Raw genomic sequence first — 17,505 nt, 5'->3', positions numbered from 1 at the left:
CTTCCTGCAATATTACCACCATCAACTGCACGCCAGCAAGCTATTTTCTGGCGCCGTTACTACTGCTCATATTCATTCATACCACTTGTATTTCACTATCTCTTCGCCGAACTAGTGCACCTATACATCTGACAAGTGTATTAGGTGTGTTGGGGACACAAGAGACTTCTTGTATCGTGATTGCAGGGTTGTTTGAGAGGGATATCTTTGACCTCTTCCTCCCTGAGTTCGATAAACCTTGGGTGATTCACTTAAGGGAAACTTGCTACTGTTCTATAAACCTCTGCTCTTGGAGGCCCAACACTGTCTACAGGAATAGAAGCGTGCGTAGACATCATCGTCATAACCAAACTATTTTATTAACATCAATAGTAAGGGGAACCTTAAATTTTTTAACGCGGGGAGTAATATACATTATATGAAATTAACACCAATAGTCTTCAAAAGTACCTGACTTATGATTTTATATCACACTATCCAAATGCTTGTACATTGCTACAAAAGTTTTTGCGCAGCTCGAGTTAGTAGAACTCTTGCCTGCTCATAGTTCTTTACTTTATGCAAAAAAAAATCATCCATCTAAAGTTATGGAGTACAATAATAAATTAATGAAAATTCAACAATTAATGTGTCTATTTGTGGTAATTAATTAATTGGATTACTAAGGACTTGTTTGGAATTTTGTATGCTTCTTACCCATATACAGTAAATTTTTTCTATAGAGGACATTTGTTTTAAAGGATTGAATCCTCCAAAATTCACATGGATTAATTTCCTATATTATAATTTCATAGGATTTCTAGCAAGAGGTTAGACCTCTTGAAATAAATCCTATGTATCTATGATAACTATGGCATGTACTATATCTCTACAAAAAAAAAAATCCTTATCTTGTGATGCAACCAAACGACTTATGCAACTAATTTAGGATTTCACATGTCATGCCATACTATTCGTGTGTTTTTCCTACTCTTGTGCATTTGAAATCCTTTGGATCAAAACAGGCCCTAAGAGTGAACTGACCACCACGAATTCAGATTCTTTATATTTTAAAAATAAACGAAATTAATAGGGTAAATATTGTTCAAAGTTACTGTTTGTGCTTCTTCCTTCTACAGTATTCGGCAAAAGGAAAAAAAAAAAGATACTAATAAAATGTGAAAACATAAAAGAACCCTAAGACTACCCACAATGGGAGTATCATAGGTAGTATCATGCATTCCATGCATGCAAAATGCTGATGTGGCAGTGCAATTAAGGATGAAAGAGAGGGTACTAGTATCATAGGTAGATACTGTATCATAGCACATACTACTAGAAAAGTTAATGCCAAGTAAATCTTGTACATATATTTGCATTGAGATTCTACAAAACAATTAATACATAGAGACTATGATACTAGTATATGATACTATGCATTGTGGAGATAGTAACATGTAGTAGTATCATACGCATGATACTTCTATATGATACTATGCATTGTGACTAGTCTAAATGTCAAAACATAAATAAAAGAACCCTAAATGAGTACTACTACGTAGTACACTAGCAAGTACCGTTTCCCGAGTCTCCTATCTATATAAACACCTGCACCATCTGCTTCCTCTTCGCACAACACTAGCTGGCTAGCCGCCTCAGTATTCGCGCTAGCTCTCGCGCCGCCGGCCGACGCCATGTCCAAGGCATTCACTAAGTCCCTCCTACTCTACAACAAGATCCTAGTCCGACGGCTCAGATCCCTCATCGCCCGCACGCCGCTACCGTCGGTCACCGCCACGGAGAGGCAGCCACCACCTCACAAGAGCGCGTCGTCCATGACGCCGTCGACGGCACCGCCACTAGAAGCGCTCACGGCGCCTGATACGACAACGGACGGGGACAGCGGCGCCAGTGCCGGCACCGTGGTCTGCGCGGTGGAGGGCGGCCTCCTGATGTCCACCTCCACCTTCCCATACTTCATGCTCGTCGCCCTGGAGGCTGGCGGGCTCCTCCGGGGCCTCCTCCTCCTCATGCTCTACCCTCTCCTCCGCGTCCTCAGCCACGAGCTGGCCACGAAGGCCATGGTCATGCTGACCTTCGCCGGGCTCCGGAAGGACGCGTTCGGCCGGCTGGGCATGGCCGTCATGCCTAAGCTGTTCCTGGAGGACGTCAGCGCCGAGGTGTTCCAGGCGGCGACGTCGTCCGCGGCCGCGACGCGGCGGGGACGCCGAAGGCGGTGCGTGTGCGTGAGCGGTATGCCGAGGGCGATGGTGGAGCCGTTCCTCAAGGAGTACCTCGCCGTCGACGCCGTGGTGGCGCCCGAGCTGAAGGAGCTCGGGGGTTACTACCTAGGAATCGCGGAGGACGAAGGCGAGGTGGTAAGGAAGATGGACGTGGAGGAGGTTATTGGGGACAAGGGCGGCGCGGTCGTCGGTATTGGTGGGCTGGGGTGCTCGTTTCAGCAGCTCTTCCAAACGTATTGCAAGGTGAGCAATTACCGGTTAAGGACGTAAGTAAGTGTATTATATTTTGTACACCACGAGGCTTGTTATTGGTAAAACGGCAATTACTATTAAAGTATTAAGTGGGTGATAATTATTTTGTTAACATATATGCTAGTAGTACTAATGTTAGTGGCTCTTTGATTCCCATGATTTCGAAAACGTAAAAATATGAGTATGATAGGATTGCAAGTTCAGAACACAAATGATTCTCAAAACGCATGGATTTCGCGGAATTGAGTTTGAATCACACGAATAGGAAATACATGGAATTGCTAGAAAAACACAGTTAAGTGAAGGTTAAAAATATGACAAAGTAAGATTAGGCTGTTAGTAGGCAATGTTATTGCCTTTCCTTGTTCTTTGTAGATATCATTGCGAAAAAAAGAGGTTTGGGTGAATTTTGATAGTTCCTTTGTTTTTTTTCCTTTGGAACTAAAACTATTAGATATAAAAAGTTCTCCATTTTCCATCTTCCATTCCTTCGAACCAAATGCATGAATAGAAAAAACTCTTATTAATATGATTTCCTTCACTTTTAATACAGTATAACCAAAGAGACCCCTAATTGCAATGGCGGAGGCAGGAAAACTGAATCAGGGGGGCCAAAGTGGAAAAAACATCTGTTAGGGGGGCCGAAGCGAAAAAATCTGTAGCATTTAGCTGTAGTTTGGCATAGAGAGGCGGGGATCTAGGCGTAAATACGAAATCTTAGGGGGGGCCAGGGCCCCTGCTGGTCCCCCCCTGTCTCCGCCAGTGCCTAATTGTGAGTGTCATTAAAGATTTAAAACGAAGAAAGGGGAAATACAGAAGAATATATTACTTCTTCGTTTGGCAATAGATGATGTTTTGGACGACAGGAGATTGTGCAGTGTTGTTTTCAATGATAGTTTTATATGAGTTTTAGATGTTGTTGTTTTTACGACATGCATACTATAGTAGTAAAAATACAAATTTCACTTGACCAAACTAGTAGTACTTCTAATACTTGACCAAACTAGTACTAGTAGTATGAGTTAAAGTTAAGCGAAACTAGATTGACTATATATGCGCATTCTAGGATGCTTGTCATAACTTGCAATAAATTTGCATGCAAGCCGGCCATTTTTTGTTGCTGAGATAACTAGAATAAATTTCTAAACGAAGAAATTTTTGAAAGCCTAGCTATTCTGTTCGGCGAGATCTTTTGAAGTGTGCACTTTTATCGAAATGTTTGTGCAACTCAAGTATATTTTATACAACCAAAAATGCAAGGTGCCCTAGTACTTCAGATATTTTCCATTACACCTACTTTAGTCATGTGTGTAGGTTCTCCATGATGTTAATTCGCTAGGTTTGCGTCGACTTCAATGAGTCAAGCCTATAGGTATACTATATTATCCATGGATGTCATGCACCGATTAATCAACATAGCTAGCCCTCTCTAGGAGTGTTTCCCTGACTGGGATGTGCACCCTCTCATCTTTCTCTCAGAAAATAAAAATAAAAAGTAGTACGTGGTTGAACTCTTCCATGTCGGCCATGAACTGCATGCATCATACGTCTCCTCTAGTCCGAATGCCACATGCAGCTCGATCAGTAATTGCGAACCACCATGCAGCTACCCACAGTCCTGCTACAGTCCGTCTAGAGTTTATATGGAAACGTACATGATCGTGCCAACTAGCTAAAATATATTTTCTAATGTGAATGAGAAAGAGACAGGGGGACTTTATACCGCATGACTCGTGATTGCCATTTCTCAGGTACTCGTAATAAGAGTAGTTATCTTTCATCGTGAAGTACTTCCTCCGTCCTAAAAGAGTGTCATAGATTTATCTAAATTTGAATGTTTAGATAAATACGAGGTAAATTTTTTACATGGAGAGAGTACACTACTACCTCCATCTCAAGGCTTAAGGTTTATTTAAAAAAAAAAGTCAAACAAAGTAAAGTTTGATCAAAATTTTAGAAAAATCTATAAACAAATATGATATTATGTAGATTCCATATGAAAATATATTTCATTATCTATCTAATAATATTGATTTTGTACTTTTCATGTTAATATTTTTTGATAAAAACTTTTATCAAACTTGACATAGTTTTACTTTCTGAAAAAAAAATGTAGGCCTTAAACTTTGGGATAGAGAAAGTATTAACTAGCTACTCCTGTAGGTTAACTATATAAAATATCCATGTGGTATTATAAAGTGAATGGCGTTGAACAGCATATTGTGTGATCACTCATGGTTTAGTACACCCTGCCCGGTGGATCTATGTTGCCGTCCCAGCAGTACGCCGCCAACAGTACAAGAAAGCTAGCGATACTAGTTCTTCAGCACCTTTGGGAAAATGACATCTACGGCTGGTTCTACGTACTCATTAACATATGGTCCCTAAACTCGACCGTATCTAAAACCTCAACTTTGGCATTCAGGACATTAACATGAAGTAGTCTTTAACTTTGATCATCGGTTTGTACAGCACACGTTGGCTCACGGTAAAAATAATTATACATTATGGAACGTACTATATATATATAGTATTATGGAACGGAATTATTTGAGGAATGTTTAACTAGTAAAGAAATGGTAAAGGTGTCTATATTTTGGATGGGGCAGGGTTCTAGTTTCAGAATCTCAGAATTATTCAAAATAGGTGCTCCCGCAAAAGTTTTGCTTTGGTCTCGATCGGTAATTATTTATAGATTTGGTCTCGATCGGTAATTAATTAAGAAGAGTTTACTTCGAGCAATTCGACGCCCAAGGCCCTTGCTCAGCATGGCAGCGATGCTCACTGGAGGAGGTGGGCGTGACTCCTAGGCACAGGAGAAGCAGAAGCCGGACGGCGCGGGGATGCGCGGCATTGACGCCCGAGTTGACCTTCTGAAGGCGGTTTTGTCCGTGCCGCCCTCCATCGAGCGGCGAGCTACAGCCTACAGCCAGGCACCAGGCCGGAGAACGGGGACGATTCCAGATCTAGCGCATCCAATGCATCTGGGCTCTGGTCATGGCAACGGCATGGACCAGCTAGTGGCGGGGTAGGGTTGGGGTCTGGGGAAGGCGTTGAAATATGCAAATTTCAACCACTAAATAAATTTATTTCTGAATTATTTTTAAGAATTATAATTCGATAGAAATATGAACTGTCGGTACTAACAATGTGCTCTATGCATGCAGGAGGTGTACGTGCCGACCGAGTCCGCGCGGCGGCGACGCGGGGCGCTCCACCCGCGGCGGTACCCGAAGCCGCTCGTCTTCCACGACGGCCGCACGGCGTTCCGGCCGACGCCCACGGCCACGCTCACCATGTTCATGTGGCTCCCGCTGGGCGCGCCGCTGGCCCTGCTCCGCGCCGCCGTCTTCCTCCTGCTCCCATTCTCCCTCTCCGTGCCCCTCCTCGCCGCCCTCGGCATGCACAACCGCATGATCGCATCCTCCTCCTCCCCGGACCCCTCGCCAGACCTCGCCGCTGCCGGAGGCACCAAGAAGAAGAACAACAGCCTCTTCGCGTGCAACCACCGGTCCCTGCTCGACCCGCTCTGCGTCTCCGCCGCCGCCCGCCGCCGCGACCTCGCCGCGGCCACCTACAGCATCAGCCGCCTGTCGGAGCTGCTCTCCCCGATCCCCACGTTCCGGCTCACCCGCGACCGTGCCGCCGACCGCGCGGCCATGCAGGCCCAGCTCTTCCGCCGCTCCAGCGGCGGCGGCCTGGTGGTGTGCCCGGAGGGGACCACGTGCCGGGAGCCGTTCCTGCTGCGGTTCAGCCCTCTGTTCGCGGAGCTGGCGGCCGGCGGCGTGGACGTGGTGCCGGTCGCGCTGCACCTGGCGGTGGACATGTTCCACGGCACCACCGCGGGGGGCAGGAAGATGCTGGACCCGCTGTACCTGCTCATGAACCCCGTGCCGTCCTACCTCGTGCAGTTCCTCGACCCCGTCGTCACAGGCGAGGGCGCTGGGAAGGAGGGGGCGCGCGCGGTGGCGAACGAGGTGCAGCGCCGGGTGGCGGAGGCGCTCGGGTACGAGCGCACCGGACTGACCAGGAGGGACAAGTACCTCATCCTCGCCGGCAACGAAGGGGTCGTCGGCGCCGACGACGGCGGCAAGAAGAATTGATCGCTGCTGATCGAAGCCGACGCATGCAGTTACTATACATTGACGACTACTAGTACAAGCTTTTTGTTTCTGTCGCTGCTGAATGCTGATGTTGTACAGTGCATACACGTGTCGTGTGGGCTCGTGGCTCGTCAGGGTTTATGTTGGTTAATCTTTTGTTGTGCTGAGTGCTTTGTGCAAATGTCACAAATATACAATGTAAGACGGTTTTGCTTGATTCTTAGTTGGCTGGAATTTTCGAATTATCCTTCAAAAAAATGGTCGAATGTCATTATGTCATCTAAGCTTATTCCAAACATCTAGCTAGAATCTAAGCTTATTTCAAACAACACAATGACTAGGATGCACAACTGCACACACCAACACATGATGACAAGAAATGTGATGAGTGAGATGAGGTTGATCAGAACTATAGGAATATAGGATGTGTCCTGGAAATTAGGTGTCCAAACTTTCGACTCAATGACCATTCTTTGCTTAAGCTGACCAGATGATGCCAAGGGTTTCAAGGTTTCTGTCATCATCGACCATAACTATGCTATCAAGGAGAGACACGTTAGTGACATGGTGGCTAAGCAGAGACAGGTCACTGTTGCTGTGGCGCTTGTTCTCTACTCACTGGGAGGGCTTAATAGTACCGATGAGTGATGGCGACGTACAGCTTCACGCTTCAGCAGCTAGGATTTGATTCCACCCCTCCCTCGCCATCAATCGTGTTGGCTGGGGGCCTTTTCAGGAGTCAGGACTATACTCTAGAGGCTCTAATGAATCACATCTGATTCACACTCATAGCTGCTTTCGAAGTAACAACACGAAGAGCCACTCTACACCACAAGTCTTGATTTCGAACCATATCACTTGTATAGTCTTACTTAAGTCTGCAAGTCTGATATGAATCGATACCGTACATGGATTACAGACCAAATTTCGTCGCAAGTTACAAGTGAGCAGCCAATATAACATCTCTAAATACAACAACGATCCATGCACCTCTTCAGTTACACCTTGAAACATCCTCGGGCAGCAGCCCGTAACGGCGAGTGCGCTGTTTTCAGACACAAGAAGAAAATTTAATACAAAGCCCACATAAGAGTCATGAGTGCAGAGTTGCAAGAACTTTTGGGGTGAAAGTCAGAAATACAGTAGCAAATAAGTGAGAGCACGAACTTCAATCAGTTGATAGAGAACTTACGTATTCTATGTACTCTTTAAAAGGAAGGCAACGCTGGCGAAGTCGTGACGATGATGATATAGTTGGACTGATGCAAAGCGTCCCAATGACAGTTTTAATAAGGCTTACAGCCTCCTTGTTTGTCAGGTGTACGTCAGGTTTCCTGTAATGATTATCAGAATCAACAAAAACCTCGAGCTTGGTCAGGGCCAGAAGGTGCCGGATACCAAAATCTGAAACACCATTCAGACACTCCATTCTGTGCACAGGAAGTTCCAACTCGAGGTGCTCAAGCTTTGGCATAGCTCCTGCTTGAAACTCCAGTGCGGTCCCACAGAACAAGAGATTCAGCTTGAAATATTTCAAACCTGTGAACCCACGGATGAGTATCCTCCCATTAGTGCCGTGATTGACGCGTAGACTCAGAAAAAGCAAAACTGGCATTGCTCCAAGGATCGCAACATCTTCCGGTCCCATACTGAAGATTAAAAGTTCCAATTCTCTAAGATTTCCAAGTGAGCTCATCCACTTTGGAACCTTGTTGATGCACCATGATGATATGCGGAGCTTCCGAAGACTACAAGGAGTAGCATGGGACCACGATTCTAGCGACATTAGGATATAAAAACTGTAGATATAACGATTGCCAGGGAAATATAGATGATGGAGAGTTTCAGAAGAAATTAATGTCCCCACATGACTCCATAATTCCTTGAATTGCCTTCTTGCTTCATCTACGCTATCTGGGTCTTGAATAGAATCGCTGCATCCTACTTTCAGTGTCCTCAGATTGGTGAGCTTGGAGAATTCTTGCAGAGATTTCACTGCATCCCAGGAAGAGATCCCAAACTCATTAAGGTCTTCTAAGCACCGCATCTGTCCAATTATTCCATCCGGAAATCTTGTGTACTTATTAACATATAGACGGGCCAACCTTGGAAGCCTTGCAAGTGACGACGGCAATTCTTTAATATCTGTATATCTTAAGTTCAATGTTTCTATGTTCTGCAATTGTTCAATGTTTTTTGGGAGCTTATTTATATTTCCTTGTCCAAGACTCAAATACTTCAGAAGAAACATCTTTTGAATATGTGTGAGATCCCAGTCACCTATATCTCTACAACCCTGTAGGTCCAATGTGAGAAGGGATGGAGCAAACATCCAAAAGTTCTTCATGCGACCCAAAGATACAGTAAGTGATCGGACATGAGAGAGTTCCATGTTTTTCGGCATTGTTAGGTCTCCTTTGTTGGGATTGATGACACAAAGCCTGCGCACCTTACAATCTGAATTATGTGTAAGCTTTGTTCCATCAAATGAAGTCATGAAATTCTCTTCAGTAGCCTTGCAGGTGATGAAATCAAGAATGATGTCATGAACTCGGCATGCCTTTGCCTCGCCATATATTACCTTATAAGGCTGGATCAAACTTCTATTGATAAGATCATTAAAATAACCCTCCCCTACTTCATATTTGCTTTGCCCTTGTTTTTCATGAATGAATCCTTCAGCGATCCATCTACTTATCAATATTCGTTTCTTGATAATAGTATCTTCTGGAAACGCAGTCAAGTACAGCAAACAGGTTCTCAGATGGTGAGGAAGATCAATGTAACTAAGAGACAGAATCTTTGTCATGTTTCCGGCAAGTGGGTCCTTTGCAAGTGAAGCACCAATGCCAGCTAGCACCCTATTCCATTCTTCCACGGCATGCCGATCAGCCAACAGGCTAGAGATAGTAATAATGGCTAATGGCAGACCGGCACATTTTCCCAATATTTTATCTGATACTTCTTCTAGGTGAGGATGGTGTAAATTGTCGGAACCAAATGCTCTTGCAAGAAGCAACCTTTTCGAGTCAGTAAAACCAAGGGGCTTCATCTGGTAAACATGACCGCCTTGAGAAGAACAGTACGATGCAACTGGACTAACACGTGTTGTAGCAATAAGTCTGCTCCCACAATTATTATTCACAAATGCAAGCCTCATAGTTTCCCATGCTTCTGTCCCCCATACATCATCAACTACAACAAAGTACCTGCAAAGAGGTAATAGTAAATGCGACTACAGGTACTGAAAAAAATCATGATAAGAAGAAGCCTCGTCTGACAATAAGTGCAGTCCAAAAATATCCTTACAACGAAAATGATATTTGTAAATTCTCGATAATAATATTTTTTATAATATTTTTTCAAAAAGGAGGCAGGAGTTCTATGTATCCTTCTTTCAGAAGGAGAAGAGAGCAAAGAATGTATGTACAAGATCAAGCATCACAAACCGCAGAGTCCCAACCAAAGGAAAAGGCAAAAAATAGAGATCTTTGAACATAATTAAGTAATCTAAATGTGTAGTTCAATTCCCCAGAACAAAAAAATTTATAGTACAATTGTAAAAAAAATACTTAGTTGAAAAATATTGGTCATGTATAACCTTCCATGCTTCCATAAAAAGCATTACTATGTACAAGCTTTGTGCAGCCAAATGCAAGAATATGTGAAGGTCCTGCTCAGCTTCATGAATCTTTTTAATGGCTACTAGAAGTGCCTACCAGCGAGTAAATAATGCATGCAATTAGTTGGTGTAATTAATATATATGTGCTAGTTAGCCTGAAGCGCAGCTAGTGCTGACACTTTCACACCAGATCCACCTAGGAAGATGTGGAATGGTCATAAGAATAAGTCTCACATTATTCAGTACTAGTGTATTCTATATATCAATGATTCTTCCTTCTGGATTAAGAATATATTGACAAAAGGACAAGCACAAAAAGTACATTGTAAATCGTAGTAATGGATTAATCATGAGATCCCTTTCTAAGTTCACCAACACAGCTTCCAAAAGGAATTAGCAAAATATCATCTCATTTAGAACTAAATTGCTCAAATCATGCAATATACTCCGCTACATCGTTGTAGGTGTATATCAAGCTTACCTTTTATCTTGGAGGTATTCTCTGATCCTATCAATGAGTTGTTTCACATCATCATCAGATCTGTAGCTAGTTATCCCCACTCCTTTAGCAATCTCTCTGAGAATCTTTCTGAAATCAGGTTGCTGAGAAACTGACACCAAAGTTGCACATGAGTATTGGCTTTTGAGCGTATTGTAGACTTGGTTGGCCAAAGTAGTCTTACCAAGACCACCTGGCCCAACAATTGACAACACTTTGAGCTGTTGGGAAGAATTGTTCTTCTGAAACCACTCAATGATCTCCTCTTTAGGACCCCTAATGCCGACAAGTTTATCAACCTCCACATAAAGGGCATGCAGCCTAGGATCAATGGCAGGGATGCTAGAGGAAGGTGTCAACCTCCACACAAAGGGCATGTACCCACCGTCAATTTTGTACCTCTCGTGCCTATTGCTCGCCTCAATAGCACGGGCCTTGAGCTCTTCGATCTCGCCGGCAATCTCATGGCGAAGTTTGAGATTCTTCAGGTTTTGAAAGAACCCCTTGAAACCCGTAGGTTCAGAGAAAAACATGAAGTCGTTGATGCAATCTTCCATGTCATAGGAGAGCTCACGAATATGCTCCTTCCAGATCTTCATCTCAGGGTTAAGGTCCTCTGAATCAGCAAGGATATCGAGTGTGGCACTCATGGTGTTGAGCTCATCTCTTATGAATCTGGTGTTCCGGCGCACACCTTTGAGCTTGGAGCTCTCTTCCTCCAGCAGCTTGGTGAGCTTGGCCATGAGCGGCCTGATCACCCCCGTGGCAACACTGACAACAGCAGCCTCCGCCATTGCTCCGTCAGTGAGAGGACCTTCCTGGTATGTGTGATTCTAGAATCTGCGGTTTGGTCAGGACTTGGAGCAACTAAGCAAGAGATTGCGTAGAGGATTTTCTGGTTGCAGTAGACTTCTTGTTCTCTGAGATCCAGTTGACTTGGCACGGACAGAGACAGGCCATGTGCTCATCACTTGCGGAGCATTGGGAGGCACAAAGACAATGCAAAATTAATCATGAACGGACATGGACGATAGTTTGATGTAGATCGAGGAAAAGAAATTAATCAGTCGGCATAGCATTAACAGTAGTTCCACACTTCCACTGTCAGGTGTCCACCGCGGCCGCTGGAGCTTCTTCACCGAACGAACTGGTCTAGCCAGCGGCGGCGGTGAATCGGGCGGAGGAGGTGGAGGGAACAGGCGCCGCAAACCCAGCGGGATGAACAGGACGCGGTGGAGCGCCGCCGGCCAAGCGAGATGCGGTGGAGGGTGGGGCGGCGCTCCGCCGGGGTTGGAGGCGAGGTCGGCGCCTGAGCCCGGGGTGTGAGGCGCAGATCGGGTCGGGGATCGAGAGCACGAGGGAGGGGAGCAGCGCCGTCGGCGGGATGAGGGAGGCTATGCACCCCATGGTTGGCATGTCCAAGACCATGCCTCCTCGGACCGACCAAGTTCCGCCATTGATTTTTTTATGGTGAGTTGATAAGGAGGGGATTTTAAGTTGTTGCGAGACGCGGCTTTGGTTTTTTTTTTAGAGAAAAAGGGGCACGCCCCCGATTCCAATATATTGAAACCAGAACAACAGTTTACAGCATCCAGAATTTATCATCACAGGCACCCAAACTCCACAACATAACACCCAACATATTTTGCACCTAACAGGAAGGACAACACACAAACAGGTGTTTTTGCGAGGAAACAGCACACACCACCACACAGCAACATAAGAACGGCAGGCTAGCCCCAGATCATCCAGCGCACTCACTGACGATCCAAGACCTGGAAGTACGCTCCATCACCCACCAGGACCAAGTCATTCGCCTCCAGGGTCCTTGCCAGATCTTCAGCTGTCATTAGCATTGGGCCAAATCCTCTTGAGCTATTCATCTCACAGACCTCCAGTGTTGTCCTTGCTCTCTTCTGTGGAATCACCCAGGATCCGGCCACAAGAGCAGAGGCCTCCTGGCCACTCCCTCCATCTTGTTCATCATACACATCAGCCCTTCTTTTTCCTCTTCCTTCAGTAAGATCTTCCACTGGGCACAACTGCATACCAAGCGTTTCCACAAAACCTGCATACCCAGCCATTGCACCCGATTGAAAACATGATCATTCCTGGTAATCCAGATAGTTCTCAAAACAGCCGCAAAAATCAAATTATGTTTCTTTTTATTCTTTCTGTCATTCCACAAGGCAGCAACATCATGTATGTTTGAAATTTTCAAATCAATATCTAAAGCATCTAAGGTCTCTTTCCAAATATTAGCAGCAACCACACAATCAAAGAACAAATGTTGACAGGACTCTACTTCATTGCAAAACACACAAGTCAGATCATCAACATTTTGTCTTTTGACCAGGTTGTCTCTAGTGAGAAGCTTATTATGGAAGAGCAACCAGAGGAAAAAATGTATTTTTTGGGGGTACTTTGATTTTCCAAACACAATGTATGTCAATAGTTTGAACTCCCCCAAAGTTAACTCCCCCAAAGTTAACCACAGCATATAAAGATTTGACACTATAAACCCCATTATCTTCCCACTTCCTGATGAGGTCTAAGACCCCGTGTGTGGCCCGATCTCGCGGATTGACTTCGAAACCAAGGGGGAAGATGGGAAAACGCGAGGAACACGAAGAACACGACGAACACGAGGAACTCCGATACTCACGCACACACACAACCCGATACACCCGATGCTTACCTCCGTGGCTCGATGGACCACGCCAATAGAATCTCCGAGGAAGAGACACGTGGTAGAATTCCCCGGGGAGAGATTGGAGTTGGAGAGGAAGAACTTGGTGAGGGAGAGAGAGTAGCTTGTACTAGAATCTCACTCAACAAGTTCAAAGTCAACAACTAAGGTGCCTTGATTACAGAGGGATGATACCCAAGGGAGACTAAGCTCAAAGGTAGGTTTGAGTTCAAAACAAGTCTAAAGAGCTAAAGGGGCGTCCTGGGGGTATTTATAGTCTTACAAGGCTTCATGGGCCGAAAAGGTACAAGTGAAACGATTCGGGCCGAAATAGTGACTTAAGTTGTGCAGGCCGGTCGAGGCCGTCGACCGGGCTCAGGACCGGGCAGGCCGGTTTCAGACCGGGCTCGTGACCGGCGGCGACCGGCGAGGCTCCAAGTCCCCTGGATGGCGCCGGATGTCACGAGCGCAAATCCCGGTTGACCGGGCGGCCGGTCAGAGGCCGGTCGACCGGGGCCGTGGACCGGTGATCCGGTCAGAGGCCGGTCCCGACCGGGTTCGGACCGGCCATCCATCTTCTCTTCTTTGCGCTCTTCGGCGACTTCCGATCCAGCTCCATGTCCATCTTCGCGTCCATCTTCTGTCCATTGCTCCTCCCCTCCCATTGACCATGGTGTGTCCTCCTCTTGGTGACCTTGATGCTCCTTGTATCTAATGACACATAATACGTCGGCATGAGGTAGCAATCCATCCAAAGGGGTACCAAGATCAAGGGTGGTGAGGAGCGAGTTCACCTCATCATGTAGTGCTTTGACTCGGGCTCGTGTCATCGGTCCACTTGGGGGACTTGTTGGTCTTGGTGTAGCGACGTCGGTGACCGGGGCTACATCATCTCCCCCCCCCTTGGGAAAGAGTCGTCCTCGACTCTTGCACCTCCTCATCTCCATGATAGGGTGACAAGTCCGAGACGTTGAACGTGTTGCTCACCAAGTACTTGGATGTTGGTATGTCGATGACGTAAGCGTTGTCGTTGATGCGTTTGAGGACCTTGAAGGGGCCATCTCCTCTTGGCTTGAGCTTGGAGTTGCGCTCATGAGGGAACCGTTCCTTCCAGAGGTGGATCCAAACGAGGTCTCCTTCTTCGAATACCCTTGCCTTCTTCTTGGCGTTGATGCGGTTGGCTTGACGAAGAACATGTGCTTGTATGGTTGCCCTTGTCTCTTCATATAGTTTCTTGACGGCGGCGGTGCGCTTGTCGAAGTCCATGTTGATGCGCTCGTGGAGGGGAAGCGGAAGTATGTCGAGTGCCGTGTAAGGTTCGAAGCCATAGACGACCATGAAGGGGCTCCTTGACGTAGTCTTGTGCTTGGCGCGGTTGTAGGCGAACTCGGCGTGAGGAAGGCACTCCTCCCATGACTTCAAGTTTTTCTTCACGAGGATGCGTAGGAGGGTGGAGAGGCTTCGATTGACCACTTCCGTTTGGCCATCCGTTTGCGGGTGCGAGGATGATGAGAACAAGAGCTTGACTCCAAACTTCGCCATGAGTGACTTCCAAAGATAACTCATGAACTTGACGTCTCGATCCGACACAATGCTTTGTGGTACTCCATGTAGGCGAACGATTTCCCTGAAAAACAATGAAGCAATGTGTGAAGCATCGTCGCTCTTATGGCAAGGTATGAAATGAGCCATCTTAGAGAATCTATCCACTACAACAAATATGGAATCATGACCATGCTTAGTGCGAGGCAAGCCTAGAACGAAATCCATGCTAATATCGGTCCATGGTGCATAAGGAATAGGCAATGGCATGTAAAGACCATAAGGGTTGGAGGTAGACTTAGCTTGTAAGCATGTTGTGCACCGACGGCAAAGGCGCTCCACATCTCGCTTCATCTTTGGCCAATAGTAGTGGGTTGAGAGCATGGCATATGTCTTGTCACGGCCAAAGTGGCCCATAAGACCTCCTCCATGAGACTCTTGCAAAAGCAATTTTCGAAGCGAAGACTCGGGAATGCAAATCTTGTTAGCTTTGAACAAATAGCCATCATGCAAATAGAAATCATCTACTCCTCGCTCAACGGAGCACTTCTCAAAAATGGGAGCAAAGAAAGAATCGGAAGGATAGAGTTCTTTGATCTCTTCAAGTCCCAAAACATGAAAATCCAAACGAGTTAGCAAAAGGGTGTTTTTGCGGGAAAGAGCATCCGCCACAACATTGTCCTTGCCCTTCTTGTATTTGATCACATATGGGAAGGACTCAATGAACTCGACCCATTTTGCATGTCGTTTGTTCAAGTTGTGTTGGCTTTTCAAATATTTCAAGGACTCATGGTCGGAATGGATGATAAACTCTTTTGGCCAAAGATAGTGTTGCCAAACTTCAAGAACACGAACCAAAGCGTAGAGCTCCTTGTCATATATAGGATAGTTGAGGCGTGCGCCATCTAACTTCTCACTATAGTATGCCACGGGTTTGCCCTCTTGCATAAGAACACCACCAATACCAAGCCCACTTGCATCACACTCAATCTCAAAAGTTTTTGCAAAATTTGGAAGAACAAGAAGTGGAGCTTCGGTAAGGTGTTTCTTCAACTCATCAAAAGCATTTTGTTGGGCCTTGCCCCAAACAAATGGAACATTCTTTTTGGTAAGCTCATTCAAAGGGCAAGCAATGGTGCTAAAATCTTTCACAAAGCGGCGATAAAACCCGGCAAGTCCATGGAAGCTTCGGACTTGGCCAACATTTGTAGGGGTAGGCCAATTGTGGATGGCCTCCACCTTGGAAGAATCAACTTCAATCCCATTAGCGGAAACCACAAAACCAAGAAAAACCAATTTGTTTTGAGCAAATGTGCATTTGGGGAGGTTAGCATAAAGCTTTTCATGGCGCAAGATGCACAAGACTTCTCTCACATGTTGCACATGGTCCTCGAGGTTTTTGCTATAAATAAGAATATCATCGAAGTAGACAACCACGCTCTTGCCAATGAGAGGACGCAAGATGTGATTCATGAGGCGCATGAAAGTAGATGGTGCATTGGAAAGACCGAAAGGCATAACGAGCCATTCATAGAGACCAAGTTTGGTCTTGAATGCCGTTTTCCATTCATCACCAATAGCCATGCGGATTTGATGGTAACCACTTCGCAAATCGACTTTAGAGAAAATCGTGGCACCACTAAGTTCATCTAGCATGTCATCTAAACGCGGAATGGGATGGCGGTAACGGACGGTAATGGCATTGATGGGGCGACAATCCATACACATCCGTTGCGTCTCATCCGGTTTAGGCACAAGGATCACGGGAACCGCACAAGGGCTAAGGCTTTCACGGACATACCCTTTGGCGAGGAGATCTTGAATTTGACGGTTGATCTCCTTGGTCTCTTCGGGGTTGGTGCGGTAGGCGGCACGGTTTGGTAGCGGAGCGCCAGGTATGAGGTCGATGCGGTGTTCTATGCCGCGGAGTGGTGGTAGTCCATGAGGGAGCTCGTCGGGGAAGACGTCTTGAAATTCCTGCAAAAGAGACAACAAAGACGGAGGAATGTTGGTTAAGTCGTTAGTCTCCGACGAGGGTCCCTTGCATATGAGCACATAGTGCAATATGGTGGATGGGTTCTCTTGGAGCTCTCTCCACTCACTCTTGGTGGCTAGAAGGACACTCTTGGACTCACTCATATATGGCTTGTGGCGCTCACTCTCTTTGTGGTGGGTCGCTCCCTCACCTCTCATCTCGCTATGGTGGGTGTGGAGTTGTGCCCTCGCTAAAGCCTTCGCATTGTCCGCGATGATTTGGCTAGGAGTCATCGGGCGCAACTCGAACTTCTTGTCGTTGACCTTGAAGGTGTATGTGTTGGAGAGTCCATCATGTATAGCCTTCTTGTCATATTGCCAAGGGCGGCCAAGCAACATGTGGCACACCGTCATGGGTACCACGTCACACTCGATGGTGTCCGCATAAGGGCCGATCTTGAAGTTGACGGTGACGGTATGTTGTATCTTGACGTTGCCCTTGTCACTCAACCATTGGATATGGTAAGGGTGAGGATGCTTGCGGAGAGTGAGGTGGAGCTTCTCACACAACTCGGTGCTTGCAAGGTTATGGCAACTTCCA

General features: G+C 46.1%; 2 protein-coding genes across 3 annotated transcripts; one reads left to right on the top strand and one right to left on the bottom strand.

The window, feature by feature from the left end:
• Nucleotides 1–1,615: 1,615 nt before the first annotated feature.
• Nucleotides 1,616–6,794, top strand: LOC127291949 (probable glycerol-3-phosphate acyltransferase 2). Its single transcript, XM_051321280.1, has 2 exons — nucleotides 1,616–2,465; nucleotides 5,642–6,794. The coding sequence occupies exons 1-2, from the start codon at nucleotides 1,674–1,676 to the stop codon at nucleotides 6,575–6,577; spliced, it is 1,728 nt and encodes a 575-aa protein (XP_051177240.1). The 5' UTR covers nucleotides 1,616–1,673; the 3' UTR covers nucleotides 6,578–6,794.
• Nucleotides 6,795–7,415: 621 nt separating this feature from the next.
• Nucleotides 7,416–12,183, bottom strand: LOC127291948 (disease resistance protein RGA5). 2 transcript variants are annotated; one of them, XM_051321279.1, is made up of 4 exons: nucleotides 10,884–12,183; nucleotides 10,682–10,811; nucleotides 7,770–9,786; nucleotides 7,416–7,622 (listed from the first exon to the last, which is right to left on the bottom strand). In XM_051321279.1, the coding sequence occupies exons 1-4, from the start codon at nucleotides 11,491–11,493 to the stop codon at nucleotides 7,572–7,574; spliced, it is 2,808 nt and encodes a 935-aa protein (XP_051177239.1). In that variant the 5' UTR covers nucleotides 11,494–12,183; the 3' UTR covers nucleotides 7,416–7,571. The 2 variants fall into 2 exon arrangements, with proteins under 2 accessions (XP_051177239.1, XP_051177238.1); XM_051321278.1 differs by having other exon boundaries at nucleotides 10,682–12,183.
• Nucleotides 12,184–17,505: the final 5,322 nt, after the last annotated feature.

This window comes from Lolium perenne, chromosome 4 (genome assembly GCF_019359855.2).
Source record: "Lolium perenne isolate Kyuss_39 chromosome 4, Kyuss_2.0, whole genome shotgun sequence".
In the NCBI taxonomy this organism is placed as follows: Eukaryota; Viridiplantae; Streptophyta; class Magnoliopsida; order Poales; family Poaceae; genus Lolium; species Lolium perenne.
The sequence above is the reverse complement of the archived record's forward strand: the minus strand, read 5'-3'. Positions and strand labels throughout refer to the sequence as shown.

Coding starts and splice junctions, on each gene's coding strand:
- LOC127291948 (XM_051321278.1), bottom strand. CDS start 11,493: ATGGCGGAGGCTGCTGTTGTCAGTGTTGCCACGGGGGTGATCAGGCCG. Junction 9,787..10,681: donor GAATACCTCCAAGATAAAAG/GTAAGCTTGATA, acceptor ACCTCTTTGCAG/GTACTTTGTTGTAGTTGATG. Junction 7,623..7,769: donor TTAAAGAGTACATAGAATAC/GTAAGTTCTCTA, acceptor GTCTGAAAACAG/CGCACTCGCCGTTACGGGCT.
- LOC127291949 (XM_051321280.1), top strand. CDS start 1,674: ATGTCCAAGGCATTCACTAAGTCCCTCCTACTCTACAACAAGATCCTA. Junction 2,466..5,641: donor TCTTCCAAACGTATTGCAAG/GTGAGCAATTAC, acceptor CTATGCATGCAG/GAGGTGTACGTGCCGACCGA.